Source organism: Oryctolagus cuniculus, chromosome 13 (assembly GCF_051225735.1).
Source record: "Oryctolagus cuniculus isolate XC-2025 breed Fujian yellow rabbit chromosome 13, ASM5122573v1, whole genome shotgun sequence".
Taxonomy (NCBI): domain Eukaryota; kingdom Metazoa; phylum Chordata; class Mammalia; order Lagomorpha; family Leporidae; genus Oryctolagus; species Oryctolagus cuniculus.
This window is the reverse complement of record NC_142879.1, coordinates 41659608-41681295: the sequence shown is the minus strand read 5'-3', so window position 1 is coordinate 41681295 and position 21688 is coordinate 41659608. Positions and strand designations below refer to the sequence as shown.

The 21688-nt window shown below is 42.6% G+C and overlaps 1 protein-coding gene across 1 annotated transcript in view; it reads left to right on the top strand.

Moving 5' to 3' along the window:
• Positions 1-21383, top strand: part of ITGA8 (integrin subunit alpha 8) — a 192194-nt gene extending 170811 nt beyond the window's left edge. Inside the window, exons 28-30 of the mRNA XM_002717427.6 lie at positions 7818-7919; positions 15429-15551; positions 18400-21383. Of these exons, the coding sequence (XP_002717473.3) occupies positions 7818-7919; positions 15429-15551; positions 18400-18486 (312 nt within the window). The 3' untranslated portion in view covers positions 18487-21383. The remainder of the gene's footprint in view (positions 1-7817; positions 7920-15428; positions 15552-18399) is intronic.
• Positions 21384-21688: the final 305 nt, after the last annotated feature.

Below are 21688 nucleotides of genomic sequence, written 5' to 3'. Positions count from 1 at the left end.
AGCTTTGTTCCACTCCTGCCTGTCTGTGTTCAAGGCACCTAACTTTCAATTTCTTCATCTGTGAAATGAAGAAGATGGACTGAGTTCTCCTTTTGTATCTAAAAATTTGCAGATTCTATGAGCAATTCACATGGATCCTCTCCTAATGGGTTATTTATGATGTTTGTTCTGCTTAGCTAAACTTAGCAATAACCCAGAATGCTTTATTAATAGCCTTCTTTTGTACTGTGTTGACACTTTGGTTGACTCAAAACAGACTATGTCTAAATGGTTCTCTAAACTTAAGCAAGTCAGCCAACCTTTCTAAAGACGCCTGTCTCTCTACAAATAGCCAGGTTTGTATTGAGAAATTACTGTGTACTTAAGCAGCATGGTAAATGCTTATATATGAACTACTCATGTAATTCATATAGCAGCTCCATGAGATATGCACTGTTATTATGAACTGCATTTTTAGAGAGGAGCAAACTAAGACACAGAGATTAAATGGTCTCCCTACAGTCACATAGACAATCTTTGAGTGTTTGTCCTATGTATACTACAATGCTATATTGCTGGAGGAGAGATTACTGTATGACAACTGCCTACTGTAGATTTTATATCATAATCACTATAGTAGACATTGCTAGACTGTAAACTATATTACAGGTTATTATACTATAAAGATATTCTAAAATATTATATATTAAACCTTTACAACTCTTCAAGCACGTATAAGCTACATGACATGCTATTTCAGAATCCAGTAAGAACATTTCATAATTCTTGGGTTATATTGCCCAGTAGAGTAGTATTATCTGGATGTGGCTAAAGTATTTAAATGTAAAGAAAGTTAGAAGTTCATTTCCTCATCTCCATTAATCACACTTCACAGCTGATGGCCACTCCATGAGACTGTGCAAAGAGCATTTCCATCATTCAAGAAAGTTCTATTTGACGCCATGTTTTATAACTTTAGGGAAGTTTATTCCCCTTCAAAATTGCAGGATGAAATGGTATAGTTGATTTTCATATCTATGAATATAGACCTAGATTGTGTTTTATGTTAGCTTCCTGACTTTCATTATATCCCTTCAGAAAGTTAAGACGCCTCCATTTGCCTTGTGACAATGTCATTTGCCACCTCAAAAAGCCAAACCTTTATCAAGAATCCACTTTACACTAACTATAGTATTACAGATTTGAATAAACACAACAGCCTCTGCTCTCTGACTAGTCAGCAAAGACAGGCACAGTGATGTGCTTTTCAGACCAAGGGGCAAAATGCGTTGGCTTTATTTCAAATCTCAGATATTAGCATGCACCATCCAAGTAAACTTTTGGATTTAGAACTGCTAGATATTTAACACACTGAAATTCTGCTATAGGCAATGAAAAAGAAAAAAGACAAAGAAACTTGTGGGGTTATGCTAAGGAGTTTTTTTGGTTTTGTTTTTGGAGAAGAAAGGAGAAAGCATCCCTCACATGCATGCATGGGCTTCTTGTGGGCAGGAAGAATGTTTTGTCTTGTATCTTCTGCCCGTCCTGTGCAGCAACTGGCCCCTGCCACTGCTCATGACAGTTGCAATGAATGAAACAGCTAAGACCAAATGCTAGGCTGAGCTGGTTCACACGTCTTATGTATTCGGAGTGAAACCAGCCAAACTAACCAACAAACAAAATTGCAAATTATCCCTCTTGACCTAAAAGAAGCAGACAGATATTCTGGAAGTGTGAGTTACGATGCTGGAGAAGATATGCAAGAGGCAACTTGTGATGCCTGGAGACGCTGGCATTGCCAGCTTGGCAAAACACAGCTGGATCCGGGGCTGCTCTGCTTCTAACACTTGTGCGCCACCAGCTCATTTCCAGAAAGGGTCTTCAGTCAGGAGCTGTGGCTGCTGTTTGTTGTGAAATCGGGCTTTTCTCCTGCATCCTTGCCACCTCATCCTGCTCTCAAACCACAAGCTTTCTAGCTTAATGAGGTTAGCAATGACTTTGTGCATTTCAGGATGAGAGGAGCAGTTCTGAACAGGTTTCTCCACCTCTCTCCAACTGTATTCCTCCAGATTGAGATAACAGCAAGGTTTCCAAACTTAGAAGAGAAATTGAGTGTTTCAAGGTTGCAAAAACTTGGGCTGCTGCTCCCCGCTGAGCCACACCCAAATCCGATTCTTTTCAGTCCAATGAGGCAGATGGTTCAGGATCAGAGGACAGAGATATCCAGAGGCTCAAGTTGGTGACCACCACTAGTAGGTCTTCCTAGCATTGCTTCCAGTCTCTTCCAAAAGTGAGATGGCTTAAAAAGTCTGAGCAATGCCAGACCCATCTCCTCAAAGCTGGCACACTGTATTTAGACCTAGTGGAGGGGACATGCTGATTAAAAGGAATGTTGCCTACAACCCACAGCCATACTCTTTAGATACAACCAGGGCACAGCTTCAAAGGGATGGCGTTTTTGGTTCCTTTTCTTTCTTCTGCTGAAGCAGAGTCATAGGACCTTCGGTGACATCCAGTCATAACCCTGTTACCTCACTTGTGACAAGTTCATTGATCAAAGCTGGCTTCAAATCCCTTCCCACTTGGAGGACATAAGGGGCAGATTATTGTTTATTTTGTAATTGACATACACAGAAGAAGCCAGCATGCACTCCAGAGAGTGTGTTGCAAAGAGGCCTTGCAAACTATCCTACAAATGAGTATAATTTTGTTAGACCCTCGGAGTGAGGATGCTAACATGTCGAGAGGCACATCCCAGAGACTCAGACTCCAGACCAGCTGATGCAAAAGCAAGAGGATTTATTTGGCGTCTGCGCAGATGGGCCTCCTGAACTCGGGAGTCCAGAGAGCGCCCCCAGCACAAAACCACACGGTTTATATACCCACATCGACCAATCAAAAGCACTATAGAGTCCATGCACACAGCAGTCCAATCCGCGAGCTGATCATGTGAAGGGCATGCGTCTTCTATCCAATCACTACGGGATCACATGGGAGGCATGCACCTCGTCGCCATTTTGTTGTTTACTTCTTTAGCAGTTCCTTTCCCTGCCAGCGCCATCTTGTTCACCCTGAGGGGGACGACGTCTCGCTCCCCTCGTTCCCCTGGAGGGAGAGCAGCATCCCGCTTCCCACACCGTTATTTGAGTATTAGGAGGCATACAAACTGGGTTAGGTCTTAGCACAGCCAGGCACAAGTGTCGCAGCTAGCTAAGCATAGGGTCCCTTATTTTTATAGCTGCACCTAATTTTAGCTTTGGGGGGAAAAGTTTAGGGCTATAATTTTTAAAATTTAATTTTATTTGGGGCATAGGTGACTTCTTGTTTTTAATAGTGTTAGCTTAAGTCACTCCATCTTGGTTTGATTTTTAAGGTTCTTCAATTTGTCTTCCAGTAATGCTCCACACAGATACTTATGTGAGTGTAATTTACTTTATAGTCTGTTCATTCTCTTGACTTCTAAGGAAAGCTTTAATAAATTACATAAAAATTTTAGGTGGTTTCCTGAAGGCCTTCATGAAATTTGCCACATTCAGATTTTTAAAAAACAAATGGGCTAAGGAAAAACTTACTTTAATTGTGTGGGAATCCAGAGAATCCAATTTTTAGTCTCCCCAATAACTACCTTAATCTTTTAATGTTTTGTTATTTAGTTTGCATGCATTTATTAGCATTATAGTTTTGTCAAAGACTGAACAACAAAAAATTTTTGTCATTTTAATATCTTAAAAAAGTTATACATTTGAAAATTGTGCCTGGACTTTTCAAATTAAATTTCTATATTCATATACAGCCTAGGCCTCCCTAGAATGCCAGTTTTCCTAACTACACAGCCTTCCTGAAGAGCCAGAAGGAAGCCTCAATCAACTATTTGCATTCCATCAATTTGCTTTGGATCCCCCTGCATTTTGGCTCTTGTTAGCTAAACGTCGGGAGAGGAGTGTCTTGTATTCCCAAGCCCACACATTCTAATGATAACTACACATTCCTCCCACCACTCAGAGCGTCACCTCCTACTGAAATGAGGGAGAACAACTTTTCAGTGAAGCAGGACTCATATCTCACAACACTGCGGTCAAGGGGGAAATTATTATTTTAGCCTGCATGCTTCAGTTCAGTGAATAACAATTTTCTGGCAGTAAATCAATAGAGTGAATATTGGATCTTCATTTGCTCTTAAAGAAGACCCAGTGTGTCTGGAAGAAGTCACAGTAATTGAGGGACTTTTAAAACAGTTAAATGCTCATATTTAGCACACCTAGAGACAAAACAGAACAACTTGCATCTATATTTTGAAGGCCATCTCAGAAAAAGAGTCACTTGCAGAGATAGCAAAGAGTGGCAGAACTCATTGCAGGTTTACCCACCCTTAACCAAAATTTCTGTATTTCTAGTGTCTGCTTATTTCAGTCTTGGAGGACATTGCCAGAGAAAAGTACATAATTGCTGTCTCTCCTCGCTCAACTCTCTCCTGCAGAATATATTGTGGAGCTGGTAAGCTCCAAACACAAAGATGGGGAAATAAAAAGGCTACTTGCTTGGTTTGATTGGTTTTTGCCATATATGTGTAACAATATTGCACTGTACCCCATCAAAGCATGTAAGTATTACATGTTAATCAAAATTTTGAAATAATTGTAAAAGGGCAAAAATAAAAATCTATGTACCCCATAAAAATGTACAAGTATTATATATTAGTTGAAAATAATTTTTAAAAGAGTAAGAAATTAATTTTATCACACAATTCAGAGGGAGGTAAACATTTTCTGCTTTCCTAAGCCAGGCTAGGATGTCTGCAGTTCTTGGCTGACAAGACTTGCTTGCAGTGTGTTGGCTTCTGTCTATATGGTGAACATGCAAATTGGTCAGAACAAGATTTTAGTTAGGTTAATCCTAAATGATCATCCTGTTCTGCGATTCGTACTTGAGATAGAAATCTCTTTCCAGTGGAAAAATTTATCATTAGTTGTTTAGATTTTGTCACCCCAGAAGGCTTGGTTTCTGGGGAATGTTGAGCGTACAACGTGGGCTCATAAAATGAACATGTGCTTATTCAACAGCCAGGAGCTAAGAGACAGAGTGCCCTTGACTGCCAGGCACTGGCAGGTGTTTCACCAACTCAGAAGCCTCATCTCTGCATTAGTCACCACCTCTGTCATTTTTATGAGTATGCTAACCATAAGCAAATCGTTGTGCAGAACAGAGGCAGCCATGGTGGGAAAGGTGGGGATGCCAGAGAGGCAGGGCATTTGCTGAGGACTAGCAGTCAGCCGGGGCGGGTGCAGGGGTAGGACATGGTCAAGGGCTACGAACTCCAGCTGCCTTTCCACTCTTAAGCTGACTACAATATGGTAGTGATTGTGTTTACATGAGTCAATTGCTATATGGAAGAGGAAGGTTTTTCAAAAAAAAAAATAAGACTAATATAGTTGCTTTTTAAAGGGCAAAACGGGAAGCACTGAACATTGAACATGGAATTAATATTATGACTTCGCCTGTAGTTGCATAGTCTAATGCCCCTTGCCTTTCTCGTGCAGAGTAGCTTTGACACCAATCCAACTGATCATAATCCAACTGATCATAGTCTAGTAACTCACTTTTCCCATTCCTTAGAGCACCAGAGCATTTCTTTTTTAAAGAAAAGGATAGCTTTTTTTTTTTCTTCTGAAAAAGCATAGAAGAAATGTTGCTTTTGGAGACTAACTCTAACACAAGGAACAGACTGCCTGTGAGCTGTGAGGTTTAGGGGCTATCTGCCAACCACTCAATCTGCTCAGGCCCCAGGCTGTGGCTGGATTAGGTGCTAGAGCAGACAGTGTGTCGATATCCCCTTATCATGAACTGCAGGCCTCAGTTTATCTCTCTCCCTTCTCTTATACCTTCCTGAGCTTCCTAATCTAGTCAAGGGAGAGAAAAATGTTGCACTTAATAGTTGAAATAATTAAACTTTTTGTAGATTTTTTTGTCAAATAATCAAACCATTAGATGTATTCATTCACTGTCCACCCTTGTGGTCAGTCAACCAGTATGAAGCCCTCCCAGGCACATTGTTCCAGGTGCCATGGAAGAACCTTATATTTCATGATAGATGCCTTGTATTTTTGTATCATCTGATTGCAGAGAAAGGTAATAGAGAAAAATAAGGCACACAGACACGTCAAACTTCCTGAACACACATGACAAGCACAGGCTCATTGCAGAGAGCTGAGAATCAACTGAGATGAATCCTAGGTGTGTCTGCTACCCAGCAAAGACTGTGGTTTGGAAACCACTGGGAACCACGGTGAAGATTGGTGATGAATGGAAAATGTGAGGAATCAAAGCACAGCCAAGAGCCAAGGAGTAGAGGAAAGAAGAGAAAGAAAGTTCCCTCGGAGAAGCACGTTTCTCCACGCTGTACCTTCTAAAGTTCAGATCTCATCACATGCACCCAGGACCTTTGAGAAAAGCAGGACGTGTAAGATCAAAGCTCTCATGCAGAGCTGCTGCAGAGATGCAGCTCTCTGATCTGTGTCCCAAAGATGTGACTGCAAGAATAGGAATATGATTTTCTATCTTTTTTTATTGAACTTGGAGACTAAAGACAACTTCTTCATGACTACACATGCATCTGTGTATGTCGTTATGATATGTACACACAGAATCTCATGACTCGAATTTCTCTGTGTCTACTGGTGAGCATGGAAAGGAAATTAGATTGAAATCACCAAGTGCACATCAGATCTTATGAGCGATGATGTCCAAATTTTATAAGAACAGTTCTCAAACAAATTCTCAATTAAAATGGAAATGCCAGGACAGAAGATAATATCAGAACAATGACAAGCATAAAAGAATTTTTTCCAGGGGTCAGTGTTGTCTTGTGGCAGGTTAAGCTGCCTGCAATGCCAGCATCCTATATTAGCAGCACTTGGAGTCTTGGCCTCTCTGCTTCCGATCTAGTGCCCTGCCAATGTGCCAGGGAAAGCAGCAGAAGATGGCCTGAATACTTGGGTCCCTGACACCCATACAGGAGACTCGGATGGAGTTCCAGGCTCCTGGCTTCAGCCTGGCCCAGTCCCAGCTGTTGTGGCAATTTGGAGAGTGAAACAGTAGGGTGGAAGATTCTCTATTTCTCTCTCAGTTCATTCAAGAACAAACTAACCGATGAGGACTAGTGCTGAAAAGTTCTGTCAAAAACTGTGTGGCTCTGGAGCAGTGGTTCTGAGTGGGGTGATTCTGCTCCCCGGGGCCATTTAGCAATGGCTAGAGACATGTTTGATTGTCACAAGTGCAGAAGGGGCTGTCCAGAGGGGGTTCTAATCATTCCACAGTGCACAGGACAGACCCCAGATGCTAATGGTGCCAAGGCTGAGAAACCCAGCTCTGGGTCTTCTGTATAAAACGCAATCTGAGGAATTTCTTTATAACTTAGTGCTACTCTCCCTTTTAAACTATTTCCCTCTATCAGATAAGAATTTTGTAAGCCACCACGCCTCCTGTTGTCTTTCTAACAGAAACTATAATAATGCTATCCTTGCTCCTTCTGATGAGTCTGATTTTCTAATTTTATTTTAATCTATTGTATGCAAGTTTCTTATTAATAAGACAAGTTTTCTTTAGAACTAGAAAGCAGTGAATGGTTGGTTGAATGGATGGACAGACGGATGAATGGATGGGGGAATAGGTTGCTGGGGAAATAGGAGGATAAGGGATGGATAACTGGGAAAATTCAAAAGGAAAAAAAGAAGGACATTTTTGCTTCAGAAATGGGAAACACTGGAAACAACTGGGTAGCTGTCAGTGACACTGCAACAGCTGTGGAAGGGGTGTATTTCAATGATGGTTTTTACTTTCAGAGGAAAAACGACCCCTATGCTCTTGCATCCCTGGTGTCCTTTGAAGTTCAGAAGATGCCATATAAAGATCAGCCGGCGAAACTCCCTGAAGGAAGAACAGCCGTGAGTATCTCAGCCACATGGAGGCACAAATACTGGAAACGGCGCTTAGCGTCAGCACTGCCTGGAGACGCACGTCCCTCTCACAGGACCATTTTCTTATTTCAGTCTGAACACTTCCTACTGCCTGTCGATCTGGGTGTTCACTTTTGTATCTCCACCCCCCCCCCCAACGTATGGAACCAGAAATACCATTTTTTATGAAGCCATTTTGCTACAGAGAAGTCAGGTTGCAATGATTGCAATGGGGAAATCAGACTCTGATTTTAGGTGAGTGAAGAGGGGAGGAAAGAATCTCTCCTGGGGAGAGTTCACCATGGACCCTGGCTTTTATTGGTCCTGTTTCCTTCTTGTGGCAAGAGCCATAATTCTGATCTGGGAAAAATAAAAGAACACATCATGCACTTCAGATGAATGAAACATCAGGTGTCAAACCTGAGGCTGTTAAACATCACCGACTTGCAAGTGTCGGTCGCAGAACAACCCCTGTCATCCTCAGCAAGGGGGCGAGGCCATGCAGAGGAGAGGAGAGAATGAGTGGGAGGGGACCCGTAGGCCCTGGCACCAAAGCTCTGCCTCTCCAGTTATCTGTAAGGTGATCGGAGACCTCTGGACAAGAGCGTGCTCTGAAAACCAATATGCACACTTCAACCTTCACCTTGTGGCCATTCCATGTGTATTTACAATGCTCAATTTAAACTCTTGGTCCTCAGGGACTTGTTACTCAGAATGTGATTCGCAGACCGGCAGTTGGCCTCACATGGGAGCTCCTTAGAACTGCAGGCAGGAAGAGACCTGAGTCTCACTCTGCATGTCACCAGAGCGCTTATTCAGGGTGTCCCCCTGTAGAGAGTGTACGTTTATACTGCTAGTGTCTCTTCTCCGCCCCCTGTCTTTTCATTGTAAGATTTCATCTTTTTAGCTGAATCTACTTTGATGAGTAATTGCACTGAAATTAATGAATTGATGAGTGATGCACAAGCTGAGCATGCTACTGTCATCACTTACGCAAGTTTAAGACTACAGCCATGTAAACCACCCCCTTCCTGTGTGGACTGAGCAGACTTTGCAGCCGTGCTGTCAAAGCCCTCACGCGAGAATTCGCCAGTGGAGGCAGGGGTTGCGTGCATCTCATCGGGGCAGGTAGCCGGGAGGAAAACCTGAGGCTCTGCAGTTAGAAGCCCCTGGGCCTCAACCTGGCTGCGCTCGCTGGCATCACAGCATCTTTGGGAAGTCACTTTACTTTTCCCAGGCTGATGGGATTAAGCCGAGTGATAAAATCACGTAGATACTCATGAAGCTCTAGCATTGTACCCAGAACAAGTCGGGCTCAAGTCTCATCTAAATGTGGAGTGTCTTTCCCCTTCTCTGGCTGAGTTCAGAAAACCCACATTTGAAATGATAGTGAAGGTTCACACAGGCGAAAGATTTTAAAACAAGCACCGTGGCTTCCTTTCTCATTCACTTCCACGAGATGGCTGCTGGAGGTTGGATTTATGTTCAACTCAGAAAGCAGAGGCCGAGGGATTTTAATAGAGAACGTTCATCCAGAGGGGTTCAAAGGCTCGGGGCTCACAGGGAGATAGGCGCGCTTGTCTTTTCTGAGCACATGTTCCATAACAGAAACACATGTCGTGGTCCATTCCATTGACAGCACTGCGTCTCTCCATGCTGCCTACAGGTGACAGCCTGCTGTTCTCAGCTCATCTCAAAAGGTCCACACAAGGATCCAATATATGCTTCCCTCATCCGGCCACCCTGTTACTGCACTGGGGAAAAGGGCTTGTTATCTGATGTAGGTGATTTACTACACAGTTTCTGCTAAAGGTTATTGAAAAAACGTTTGGGAATGGAAGCGCTTTCCAGTCTGCCAATGTCTGATTAACTGGAGCAGATCTTGCGAGTACGAAGGTAGTAGTGTACCCAAGGGAAGCAGTCTTTCTGGGGCTTGATTTGAGAGAACTCTGGTTGGAGCCAGTAGACTGTTTTTTCCAGAGTTCTTCTCAAAGGTCTTGTCATTCTCTGGAAACACGCTCCGCACAAGAGCCCTGCTCTGCAGGCGTAGAGTCCATTGGAATAGGTAGTTTGAGGAACATCACAGCTTCAGTCTGCACTGGGGAAAGTCTCTTGGTTTCTTGCTTTGTAAGGAAACTAAATATAATTTGCTTATTTTCCTGGTCTCTTCTTGGAATGATTAGTTTGTGCTCCCTCTTCAATGTGGTCAAAATCCAGTCATTTCGTGGAGCCTAAGTAGATTTATATATGGAAGAAAACAGCCGTCCTCATCTGCACAGTGTCTGTGTGGGTACCAAATGAATTCCTCATGTGTCGAGGCACCTGTGCTGCTCAGAGGTGAGGGGAAGGCTGTATAACTCACAGGCATGAAACTAAACCAGAATCATGACAGCATGCAAAAAAAAAAAAAATCAGTTATTTGAACATTGGTTCGGCTCACTGATAAACTTTGGCATGTGCGTCTCATGCAACCAATGTCCAGTTGTACAATTTACCTTTAGAGGAGAATATCAGTCTGGTGGATTTCCTAAGGCAATTATTATATTTTATGAAAATCTTAATTTTTAAACTCATCCATAGACATTTAAATCACTTGATTTTCAGAATTGTTAGCAAAACTTAGCACCTGCAAGAGGAGTTCTTAATTAAATAATTATTTTGGAGTATAAACTTACCATGCGGACTGACTACTTTTCTCATGGGGCTGTTTCAATAGTAACCTGTATGCTCAGTTGGCCCACTTTGTGCTATTATTTTGTTCCAAATGGCATGGTGGGTAGAGTGTCCTGGCGCATTTATTTAAAGCACTCTTCTGACCCCACTGAAGTATGTTTGCACAAGATTTTGTGATACATAAATACAGATGTCAGCATTAATTACAGTTGTAAATACAACAGAGCCTTTTCCTTTCACCTTGGTATTTTTTTGGTCAAAATACATGAAAACATAGCATAAATGTCAATGGTAAAATATAGACATACTAAAGATTTATTTATGGCTTTTCAACCATAATAAAGAACAATAAGATTTACGACATAATGAAGGTAAGATTAAATGTTCCCTATTCGGATCACTTTAAGAAAATCTAAACCGCTTACAGTTTATGGTTCTCACTTCCTAAAATTGCAGATAATTATAATAAGTGGATTGTTAAAGTTTTATGCTGTTTTTTAAAATAGCTACAAATTTATCATAAACAAAAATGTATTAAAACAGTTTGTTGCTGAGTTGGCAGACAATTGGATTTTTCTCCCTGAATTTTAAGTTCTTCAGTTACTCGCTGTCACCCTCCTTTCTTAAAGCAGTTGAGATATCTGATCACATGCTGCATCCTGAAAGTTAACTTTAGTTCTAAACAGACTCCAGCTTTTGCCTCGGTCACAGACTCTTAGGACACAGGACTCGGGTGATTCAGCATTCTCCTCACTGTGTGAGAGCGTAGAGGACGATCTGGAGCTGCAGGAGCCCACACGGTAGTTAAATGTGGCCAGTGCACATTCATAGATTGGTCACAATTAATGAACCACAGCCAGCTTCTACTATCTTTGTTATCCAAACTCCCTCTTTCCCTCCCATCCCTCCTCATCTTAGTAATCAACATTCTTTTTTCAGCTGTAATAATTGCTTTATCACTCATAAGTAATAGTTTATTAATAATATATAATTAAATGATGAAATAGTTGTGTCATAATAGGTAACAGTTGAAGTTTAAGGTTAATATTAGTGTCCCCACTTTTTATTCTTTTTAACGTGGTTGCTAGCAATTTAATTGCATGCTAATTAAAGTGAACTACATGCTAAGCACATACCAGCTGCATACTAAGCACATGTCAGTCACATGTGAAATATATGCTAAGCACTCACCAACCACATTTTAAACTTGTGCCAATTACATACCTACTGCATCTAGGCACATGGCAAGTACATGCTAATTACATACCAAACGTGCCAAGCAATGCAATTTCATGGCAACTTCATGCTGATTACATGTCAATCGCATGTGAAATGCAAACTAAGCAATGACAATCATGTGTGAACTACCCACTAAGCAAGGCCAGTAAAGTGATCTGCATAGTAAGCAATGTGAACTACATATTAAGGTCATGCTAATTGCATGTCAAGTATTGATAGCCACGTGGTAGTTACATGTGAGATACATGATAAGTACATAAAAATCCCATGACAACTCCATGCTAAAAGCATGAGAGATTTATGCAAGTGGCAGTGCCAACTCCAACAGAAAATTCAAGTAGTTGCATGTGAATGACACTGATTACACCTGAATTACATCCAATTACATGCTGACATAAGCACATGCCAACTTCATGCTATATAAACACACATTGCATGCTAAGTATATGCTGGCTACATACTAGCACCTGCTGACCACATGCAACATACATACCAAGAACATGACAATTATATGTTAAACACATGGAAACAACATGTGAGTTATATACAAGACACATACCAACTACATGTTAAGAACATACAAACTGCATTGCGTGGCAGCATTGCAAGAGAATTTCATGTCATATACATGCCAGTCCCATTAGAAAATGTGAATGACGCTGAATCCAAACTATATCCCAATCACATGCTAAACACATGTGAGTTATATATTGATGTATCAACTACATGTCAAGTACATGGTGATCACATGTGGACTACCAAGCAACACAAACTACATGCTAATCATATACCAATCACATGCTAAGCACATATCATTTGTGAGATGCATGCTGAGCATATGCTAAGCACATGCCAATTCATGCAAAATATCTAAGCATATGTAAGCCACATGCCAACTACATACTGAAAGTATTGAGCCACATGCAAGTGGCAGCATGTGCATGTGAACTGAATGAGAATTTTGTGTCATCTACATGTCAACTCCAAAGAAAAATGAAAAACTGTTAACACTAAATCTGAACTACATGGCAACTGCATGTTATATACATGCTTTTTACATGTTAAGGCTATGTCAGCATGTTAGGTACATGCTAAGCACCTGCAAGTTTATGCTAAATGCATGCCAACTGCATTCTATGTGCATGCTAGTCACACATGAGCTACATGCCAGGCACATGTAATCTGTCAGTTATATGATAAATGCCAATCACATGCTAACTGCGTGATAGGTGCATGCCAATATATGGTAATTCCTTGCATGTTAACATGTGTATATTAGTGTCAGCACATTCATGCAAACTACATGTGATAAAACAAAAATGAAAAAGTAAAAAGTAAAATAAATGTGAACTCTTGCAAATGAAACATGCCATTCACATGAGAATTACATATTAGTTATACATAGACTACATGACACCTGCAAGTGAAATATATACTGTTACATGTGAATCACACCAATGATATCTGAAATATATGCCTAGTATGTCCAAACTACATGCAAACTACAACCAGTTACCTGATAAGTACATGCAAAAGGCAGCCATTAGGTGCAAAGTACATGCCACTTATCTACTAAGTACATGCTATTTATATGTGAGCTACATGCCAACTACAGGCAAAAGAAATGCAGACAACTGTAACATGTGAATGACATTGACTCTTAGCTATGTGCCAATTACATGCAAGCTACTCTCTAGGTACATGGATCTTTAGTGCATGTTAAATACTAACTACATACCAATTACATGGAAGGCCCATGCAAACAGTGGTTAGCTCATGCAAACTACATTCAATAACATGTGAACTGCATGCCAACTACAAGTGAAATAAATGTGGACAGCTGTTACATGTAAATGACACTGACTACATTTGAGCTACATGCTAAGCACATGCAAACCACAGCTAGTACATGCACACTACAGGCCAATTACAAATGATATGAAAGCCTGGAAGATAATCGTGGAGCTGGAGAATCGAGTGAAGCAGGTCTTCATGTCTGCTGCATAGAGGAAATGGACTGGTATGGAAGGGGAATGAAAACCAGGACAAGCTGAGAAGTGCAGGAGTGGCATGCACAAATCTGCTTAGAAAGATAGAATTTTAAAAGGAGCTCGGATTCCATCCTCTCCTAAGGAGTGGGCAGAATTGTGGCCCCAGAGTTCTTGAGCATGTGAATCATGATTCTTTCAACAAACACACTTAAAACTAGGAACACTTAGACCAACTTGGTAGAGGCAATGCTTTCTACTATGTTAAAACCAGATTTGCCTGCCATAGTGAATTATGTCTGGATCCAAGAATATTTTTATTTCTCTTCTCTTTGACAAAACGTTTTAGTAGCGTGACTGAGTCTCTTCCTGGTTTTTCTGGGAGGTCTGCAGCTTCCTTGCTCTCTGGGTCTCCAAAGACCCCCCCCCAAAAAAAAAAAAAAAACACTCACAAACAATAGAAGTGCTTCCTCTACCACATGGGAGGGCAAGGTTGCTCCCTACAGCATGAGTGCACAGTCTGGTTGGGAAGGTCTTCTCTTCCAAACTGTCTTGCAACACTGAGTGTTCCAGTCCCCTGTGCTTGCCTTAATTTTGCATCTGAAAACTGGATTTAGGACTGGACGCATCTCCAACACAGCAGGACAATTATAGGGCCACTTTGGGCACTGCAGCTTCAGGCATAAAACACAAGCTGGCTAGCCTGCCTCTCTGGGCTGCCCTTCCTTGATACATATGCATAAGGAGACTGTGTACTGATGCTGATTAGTGATGTGCACCATCTAGTCCCTCCGAGACTCTTTTTTCTCATCTGTAAACTGAGGGAGTTAAAGGATTTCTAACCCCTTGCACATCCAGCAGTTCATGGTTGTTCATAAGCTCACCTCCCAGTGAAGCTGAGTTCACAGCAACATGTGGACAGACGTGGTGTTCTTTAGAGTCTACTTGTGGACATTGTTGCCATAAAAAGTCTAGCCCAGGGGCCAGCATCGTGCCATAGCAGGTAAAGCCACCCTAGCATCCCATATGGGTGACAGTTCATGTCCTGGCTGCTCCACTTCCAATCCAGCTCCCTGCTAATGTGCCTGGGAAAGCAGCAGAAGACAGCCTAAGTGCTTGGGCTGCCTGCACCCTACATGGGAGACCCGGATGATGTCCTCGGCTCCTGGCTTTGGCCTGGTCCAGCCCTGGCTGTTGTGGTCATCTGGGGAATGAACCAGCAGATGGGAGATTCTCATTCTCTCTCTCTCTCTCCCCCTGCTTCCTCATTTTGTGTAATTATTTCAAATAAAAAAAATACATCTTTAGAAAAAAGCCCAACCCAATTTAAGACTCTTCCTATACACGTTGTTGATTCTTGGCCCACCTGGTTCTACTCTGGGGTACTGTGGTTATGAGCCAGCCGCCCAACAAGAATCTGTCATGAGGCATTCGCCAGTGTGCCAGGCCTGGGAAGTGCTTGTTTCCAAGTGCTGTAACCTCTCCAGTCTCCCCTGGGATGATTTTGTTATGTGGGTCCTTGCAGAACTATTCTGAGTATTATACTGATAACTACTGTTTTATTTCACTCATTTGCTTTATTTATTTTCCGTTTCAGATTAAGACGTCTGTTATTTGGGCAACCCCAAATGTCTCCTTCTCAATCCCACTCTGGGTAATAATACTAGCAATACTTCTTGGATTGTTGGTTCTGGCTATTTTAACCTTAGCTTTATGGAAGGTAAGTTGATTTACTTTATTTCCTTTTGGACTGGAAATAAGGGTATTTAAAAGGGTATTTGGGGGGTTTAAATAGACAATGCTGGAAGCGGCCAGCACCGCGGCTCACTAGGCTAATCCTCCGCCTTGCGGCGCCGGCACCGGGTTCTAGTCCCGGTCGGGGCGCCGGATTCTGTCCCGGTTGCCCCTCTTCCAGGCCAGCTCTCTGCTGTGGCCAGGGAGTGCAGTGGAGGATGGCCCAACTGCTTGGGCCCTGCACCCGCATGGGAGACCAGGAGAAGCACCGGGCTCCTGCCTTCGGAGCAGTGCAATGCGCTGGCCGCAGCGCGCCAGCCGCGCCAGCCATTGGAGGGTGAACCAATGGCAAAAGGAAGACCTTTCTCTCTGTCTCTCTCTCACTGTCCACTCTGCCTATCAAAAAATAAATAAAAATAAAAATACAATGCTGGAGGCAAGATTTGGACTTTTTGAACAGTGTGAAGGACTGTTTGGCTTACTTAATATGCCTGTGTAGCTGACATTTAAGATGATCGATGGTGTTTAATGTTGCTTTCATCTTAAGATTTCTTTTTAAAAATGAGTTAAGATTTCTTATAAATAAATATGGAATAAGACTTTTTTAACTAAAACATGTGATTCTCTTTTCAATATACTTGGAGTGATAACGTTATGAGTTTTGTTTTTCTTTTTCAATCAACCCAGATCTTAAGTTTTTTTATTGACATGGGCCTACCATCAATCCCTTGAGATTTATCTTTGTAAGCACTACACAGATATAATTAGTATAGGTCAATTCTGATTTTTTTATTCCAACCATCAGTTAGACTGAATTGATCATGCATGTTAGAATATTACTGCACTTATTTCTTGCCACTTAGCTTTTTCCATTAGGAAGCCTTAACTCACTCTAACTTACTTTTTAATCAATTTTCATTGAGGTTCATTCTAAAGTCTATGAGAATTAATTTCTGCTGCAATAACCTACACAACTGCCAAGTTTCCCAGAGCCTTCCATTCCCAAACTAGAATGTCATAATTACATGACCAGTCACATCTTACTCACTATTGTCATGATTCTCCAAAAACATAGTATATTTTCAGTTTAAAACAAAATAGAGAAGCAGCCATTTAGCTTAGCAGTTAAGACACCTGCATCCCACATCACAGTCTCTGCCTTCTGACTCCAATTTCTTGCCAGTGCAGATGCTGGGAAGAAGTGGATTCAAGTAACTGGGTTCCTGCCTTCCACATGGGAGACCTAGATTATGTTCCTCATTCCTGGCTTCAGCCTAGACCAACCCCAGCCATTGCGGGCATTTGGAGGTGCAATAGATGGGAGTTTGTGCACTAGATCTTTCTCTCTGCCTCTCAAACCATTTTAAATTTAAAATACAGTATGTGGATCTATACCAGCTCTCTGCTGTGGCCCAGGAAGGCAGTGGAGGATGGCCCAAGTGCTTAGGCCCTGCACCTACATGGGAGACCAGGAGGAAGCACCTGGCTCCTGGCTTCACATCAGCGCAGTGCGCCAGCCATGGCATCCATTTGGGGGGTGAACCAACAGAAGGAAGACCTTTCTCTCTGTCTCTCTCTCTCACTAACTCTGCCTGTCAAAAAAAAAAAAAGAAAACCTTAGGTCTAAGTTAAACAATAGCTTTTTTGATCACTATCGGCAGGGTTTTGTTTCTTTGTCTGTTTTGACATCCTGAGCCCACACCGTATTTAATACCTATAGAAACAGATTTTATGTTATCCTGTTATTTAAATTCACTGTTCTTACCATGACCATAAGATAGAATCGTGGCCGGCGCTGCGGCTCAATAGGCTAATCCTCCACCTGCAGCGCCAGTACACCAGGTTCTAGTCCCAGTTGCCCCTCTTCCAGGCCAGCTCTCTGCTGTGGCCAGGGAGTGCAGTGGAGGATGGCCCAACTGCTTGGGCCCTGCACCTCATGGGAGACCAGGAGAAGCACCTGGCTCCTGCCTTCGGATCAGCGCCATGCGCCGGCCGCAGTGCGCCAGCTGCGGCAGCCATTGGAGGGTGAACCAACAGCAAAAGGAAGACCTTTCTCTCTGTCTCTCTCTCTCACTGTCTACTCTGCCTGTCAAAAAAAAAAAAAAATGCAATCATATGTGCCAAGTGACAGACAATGTTCTTCCAGCCCTGCGACACAAAGATGACTTGATTGCGTAGCCAAACTGAGTGCACTGGGCTTCCAACCTGAGAAACAATAGATACAAATTGAGGTTTCAGGTTTCTAGGAAAAGTTGGCAAAATACTAACTCGAAATTTGGAATGAGGAAGATTCTAGAATCCCTTCTTCCCTTAGCTACTGGTTAATCTTTGGAGCGTCACTCAGTTGTCTGTGTCTGCCTAATTCTGGAGTCGAGACAGCAAACCAAATCGTCCCGACTACGCTGCACTTTCCACCAAGTGCAGAGAGAGGGGCAGGCATCTCCCCACTTCTTCCCACGCTCCATCCCCAGGTAGCCAGAAGCTACCTTCAGGGGGCAATGTCCCCTTCCTCCCCTCCTGGTCAGCAGTCAGTACTGCTGCCGGCTCCCCAAACAGGCCCAGGGAAGCAGAGCGGGAATCCTTGGGACACTCTGCAGTGATCCCAGGGTAGTCTCCCCGGGAGGTGATTTGAGACAGGGACGTTCCCCTACAGTAATTCCTCTCTACAGGCTACCAACGCACTGCGGGTCCGTCTGCATTGGGAGAACTGGGTGGACCATTTCTGCAGAGGTCCCGACTCCTTGCAGATTCGATGAAGTGTATGTTTCTTCAAATGAGGGGTTTCACGAGCCATGCCGTGGCTGGGTTTTATAGCCCTCTGATCTATTTTGTAGTGTGGATTCTTCGACAGAGCAAGGCCGCCTCAGGATGATATGACCGACCGGGAACAGCTGACAAGTGACAAGACCCCAGAGGCATGACAAGGACCAACACAATTTCAAAGAACTCAAATATTGGTCCTGCTCAAAGACAAGAAAGAACATCAGGGTTCAATAAAGGATGTCCTGTACCTGCCCATGACCTTGGAAATGGAGAGGCCCCTGAAATCGTCCCTTCGTCTGCACTGTGCTTTGGAGAAGTTGTCAGGGGCCCCAGGGAACCCTTTGAGAAACGAGTGGCCAACACGGCACCAACAATCAGCAGTTGTGGACGATTTCTTTCGCCCTCTTCGCTCTGTGCTCGGCAGACACCTTGACGTGGGGATGGGCTCTTAGGCTGCTGTCCAAGTGAATCCAACGTCAGTTACGTAGATGAGATGTCTGAATTACTCTTGAACTGAGAAGGTGAACTCAGACCGCCCAACACTACTGTATCAAGTGGAACGTCGGCCACCTGCCTGTGGCAGAGAAGCCTTTCTAATGGCACTGTGGCGGGGGGGGGGGGGGGGCAGCAACAGGTTGTTGGTGCTGTGAAATACTGGTGAAGCCACAGAGACAGCTTGCAAGTGGGGATAAACATGCATTTCTTTCTTTCCCATCCCTCCCTGTTGAGTATCCAGTCAGCGAGAGGATGTGGAAATGGACATTGGGTTAGCTCCTTTTCAAAGCCACTCACTCAGTTTCCTCCCAAGATAACCACTTTGTGGGTAACTCACTTAACAGGCTTCCTCAGAATCATGCAAATCGGTGTCAGGAGTCAATTTTATTTCATACCTTGCAGCTTTCCAGTTGAAATTACTTTTTAGTCACACTATTCAGGAATTCACATCTGCTTAAACTAACTTTGAAAAGCATTACTTCTATATTTCCTTTTACATATTCATAAAAGTCTTTGCATTGACTTGGTTAATACATGAATGTCAAGATACTCTCCACTCCGTGTGGTAGTTAAAATTTCCTGAGCTCATTAACATTTAAAAAGCCATTTAACAATACAGATAAACATTGTTTTTCAATATTCATAAGAAGCAATGCCAATATTTAGCTTGAGATTATTTTCTCTGCCAATGAGGATGGGAATATAAAGTTATGCAGGGGTGAGGCAACTCTACAAAGCTGGTTTCTAAGGATTTTCTTTAAAATTTCTCATTCCAGCATATTGCTCATTTTTACTGCTAATGCTTACATTACATAAATTTGGAGAATACTGTTTTATTTAAGCTATTTCTCATCCTCTTGAATTTAACCATCAAGGAGAATGGATGTTTAAAACTCTTGTAAATAATCCATATTCATGTATAATATCATCAGTTTTGAAGTAAAATTGACCAGCTAAATTCATAGTCTGACAATTTTGTATCCTTTTTATAATAATGAAATATTGCTATGGAAAAGAAATGAACAAATTTTTATGTGCAATATTTTATAAACCTATGTATCTGAGACATGTTTACACTGGCATTAGTTACTTTTAATTAATACCTTAGGAAGATTACATATGATAGAAGCTGACCAAAATCCATACGTTTACACAGCAGCTGAAAAAAATTGTGTCCCAATTTCAACAATCACACGTTATCTGAAGGATGAGCCACACTCACAGGCACTACATTTTACACCAGGCCTTAACCTGGAGGAAAGCCATGGGGCTCCAGCTGCAGAACTTGGTTGGGAAGCAAATAAAAGGCACATGGCAGAACACGCTGTTGCCATCCTTCTTCTTGCTGCTTGTGAACGAAATCCTGCCGTGGGGGGAGGGACAGTTTGATGTCTGTGAGGAACCGAGCAGTCTGTGTACTCGACACTGGCTGAGCAGTGTGCTCTCGCCTCAGAGTGTTTGAGGATCCTACACTGGCCGCTGGGGTCCTCACAGTTAATCCTGTGGGTGGACTTGACTTTGACAGTAGGCAGCCATCTGTAGCTCTCTGCCCCAGTCAGTGCCTTAATTCTTATTGTTGTGCCTGACGTGACCAGTAGAAGGATAAGCTTCTTGGGATGTGGGGTCACAAAAGGTCCCCTAAGAAAAGCACTCCTTGCCTTTAAGGTAACATTTGTGAAGGACCATGGCCCTCTTGAGCTATTCCCTCTTGGGGAACCTTCTTGCTGCCAAAGGCCATGTGGATATTTATGACATCATCCACGGGCCACACAAAACCAGCGATTACAAGTTCCCCTGCTACAGATGTACTGAACTTTGAGTCCCACCTGCGGTTGCCTTGGCAGAGCCAGACCAAATGGTTTCTTAGGCCTCCCTGGTAGATCCAACAGAGGGCCCTGCAGAACTGGTTGCTATGGACACCCAGAGGCAACATGAGATGCCACGAGGCAGCCTGAGACTGGATCGGAGCCCAGCACCGGGGCTTTAAGGAAATTTGGCCTTCCTACCATCTCTACCGAGAGTGGTCTCCCCCTAGACAGGGTGGGCACCCTGACTTGCTTGCAGGTGCTGCTACTTATGGCCATGGTAGAGGTCTGTCACACGAGTGCACAGGATGGCCCTCTGTGCCTTATATGTGGAGACAAGTGAAGGGAGGGAGCAAAGTGGGGCCAGGCAGAGCCCTAGGTGACCAGCTCCTCAGTGTGCCCTCAGCACAGAGGCCACCCCAACAATGCATTGCACATTCTGCTTCTCATTACAGCACTGCCAATAGCGTCCATAATTCACAATGGGCTGTGCTCCTCTTTCAGTCTATCTGTGTTTCTCTTCAAAGAATTCCTCTTTTGAATTCTTGCAGCTGGTTTTTAAGACACAGGAAGAATGGGAAAATTGAGTTTTATAAACTTGGAGATTTTTATACAGTAATTAATATGTGCTAGTTACCACTGAAATCCCTCTTAGAAATTCAACTCTTGTTTTATTTAAGTATATGTGTAGATATCTGTGAAGATTTTCATGTACCTACTTACCTTGTCACTAATAAAATTAAAAATTAAAGACACAATAGCTTATCTATGGTTTTTTTTTCATGTGCAAAAAGTTTCCCATAATGAAGACATCAAAATTTTCCACCTTTCAACCTTGATTCTTTATTATAAAAACATTTAACTTTGGAAGAAATTTGAAAGAGCATAACTTCAATGCTCCTTGGGATGATGAGAATGTATCTCTGCTTACATTACAGCAATGGTTCACAACTCCTAGTACACTAAAATTTATGGAGTTGTGAAATTTCAATAGGTGAGTTTTATAGCATGTGAATTATATCTTAATAAAGAGGTTAGGGGCAGGCATTTGGCCTACAGC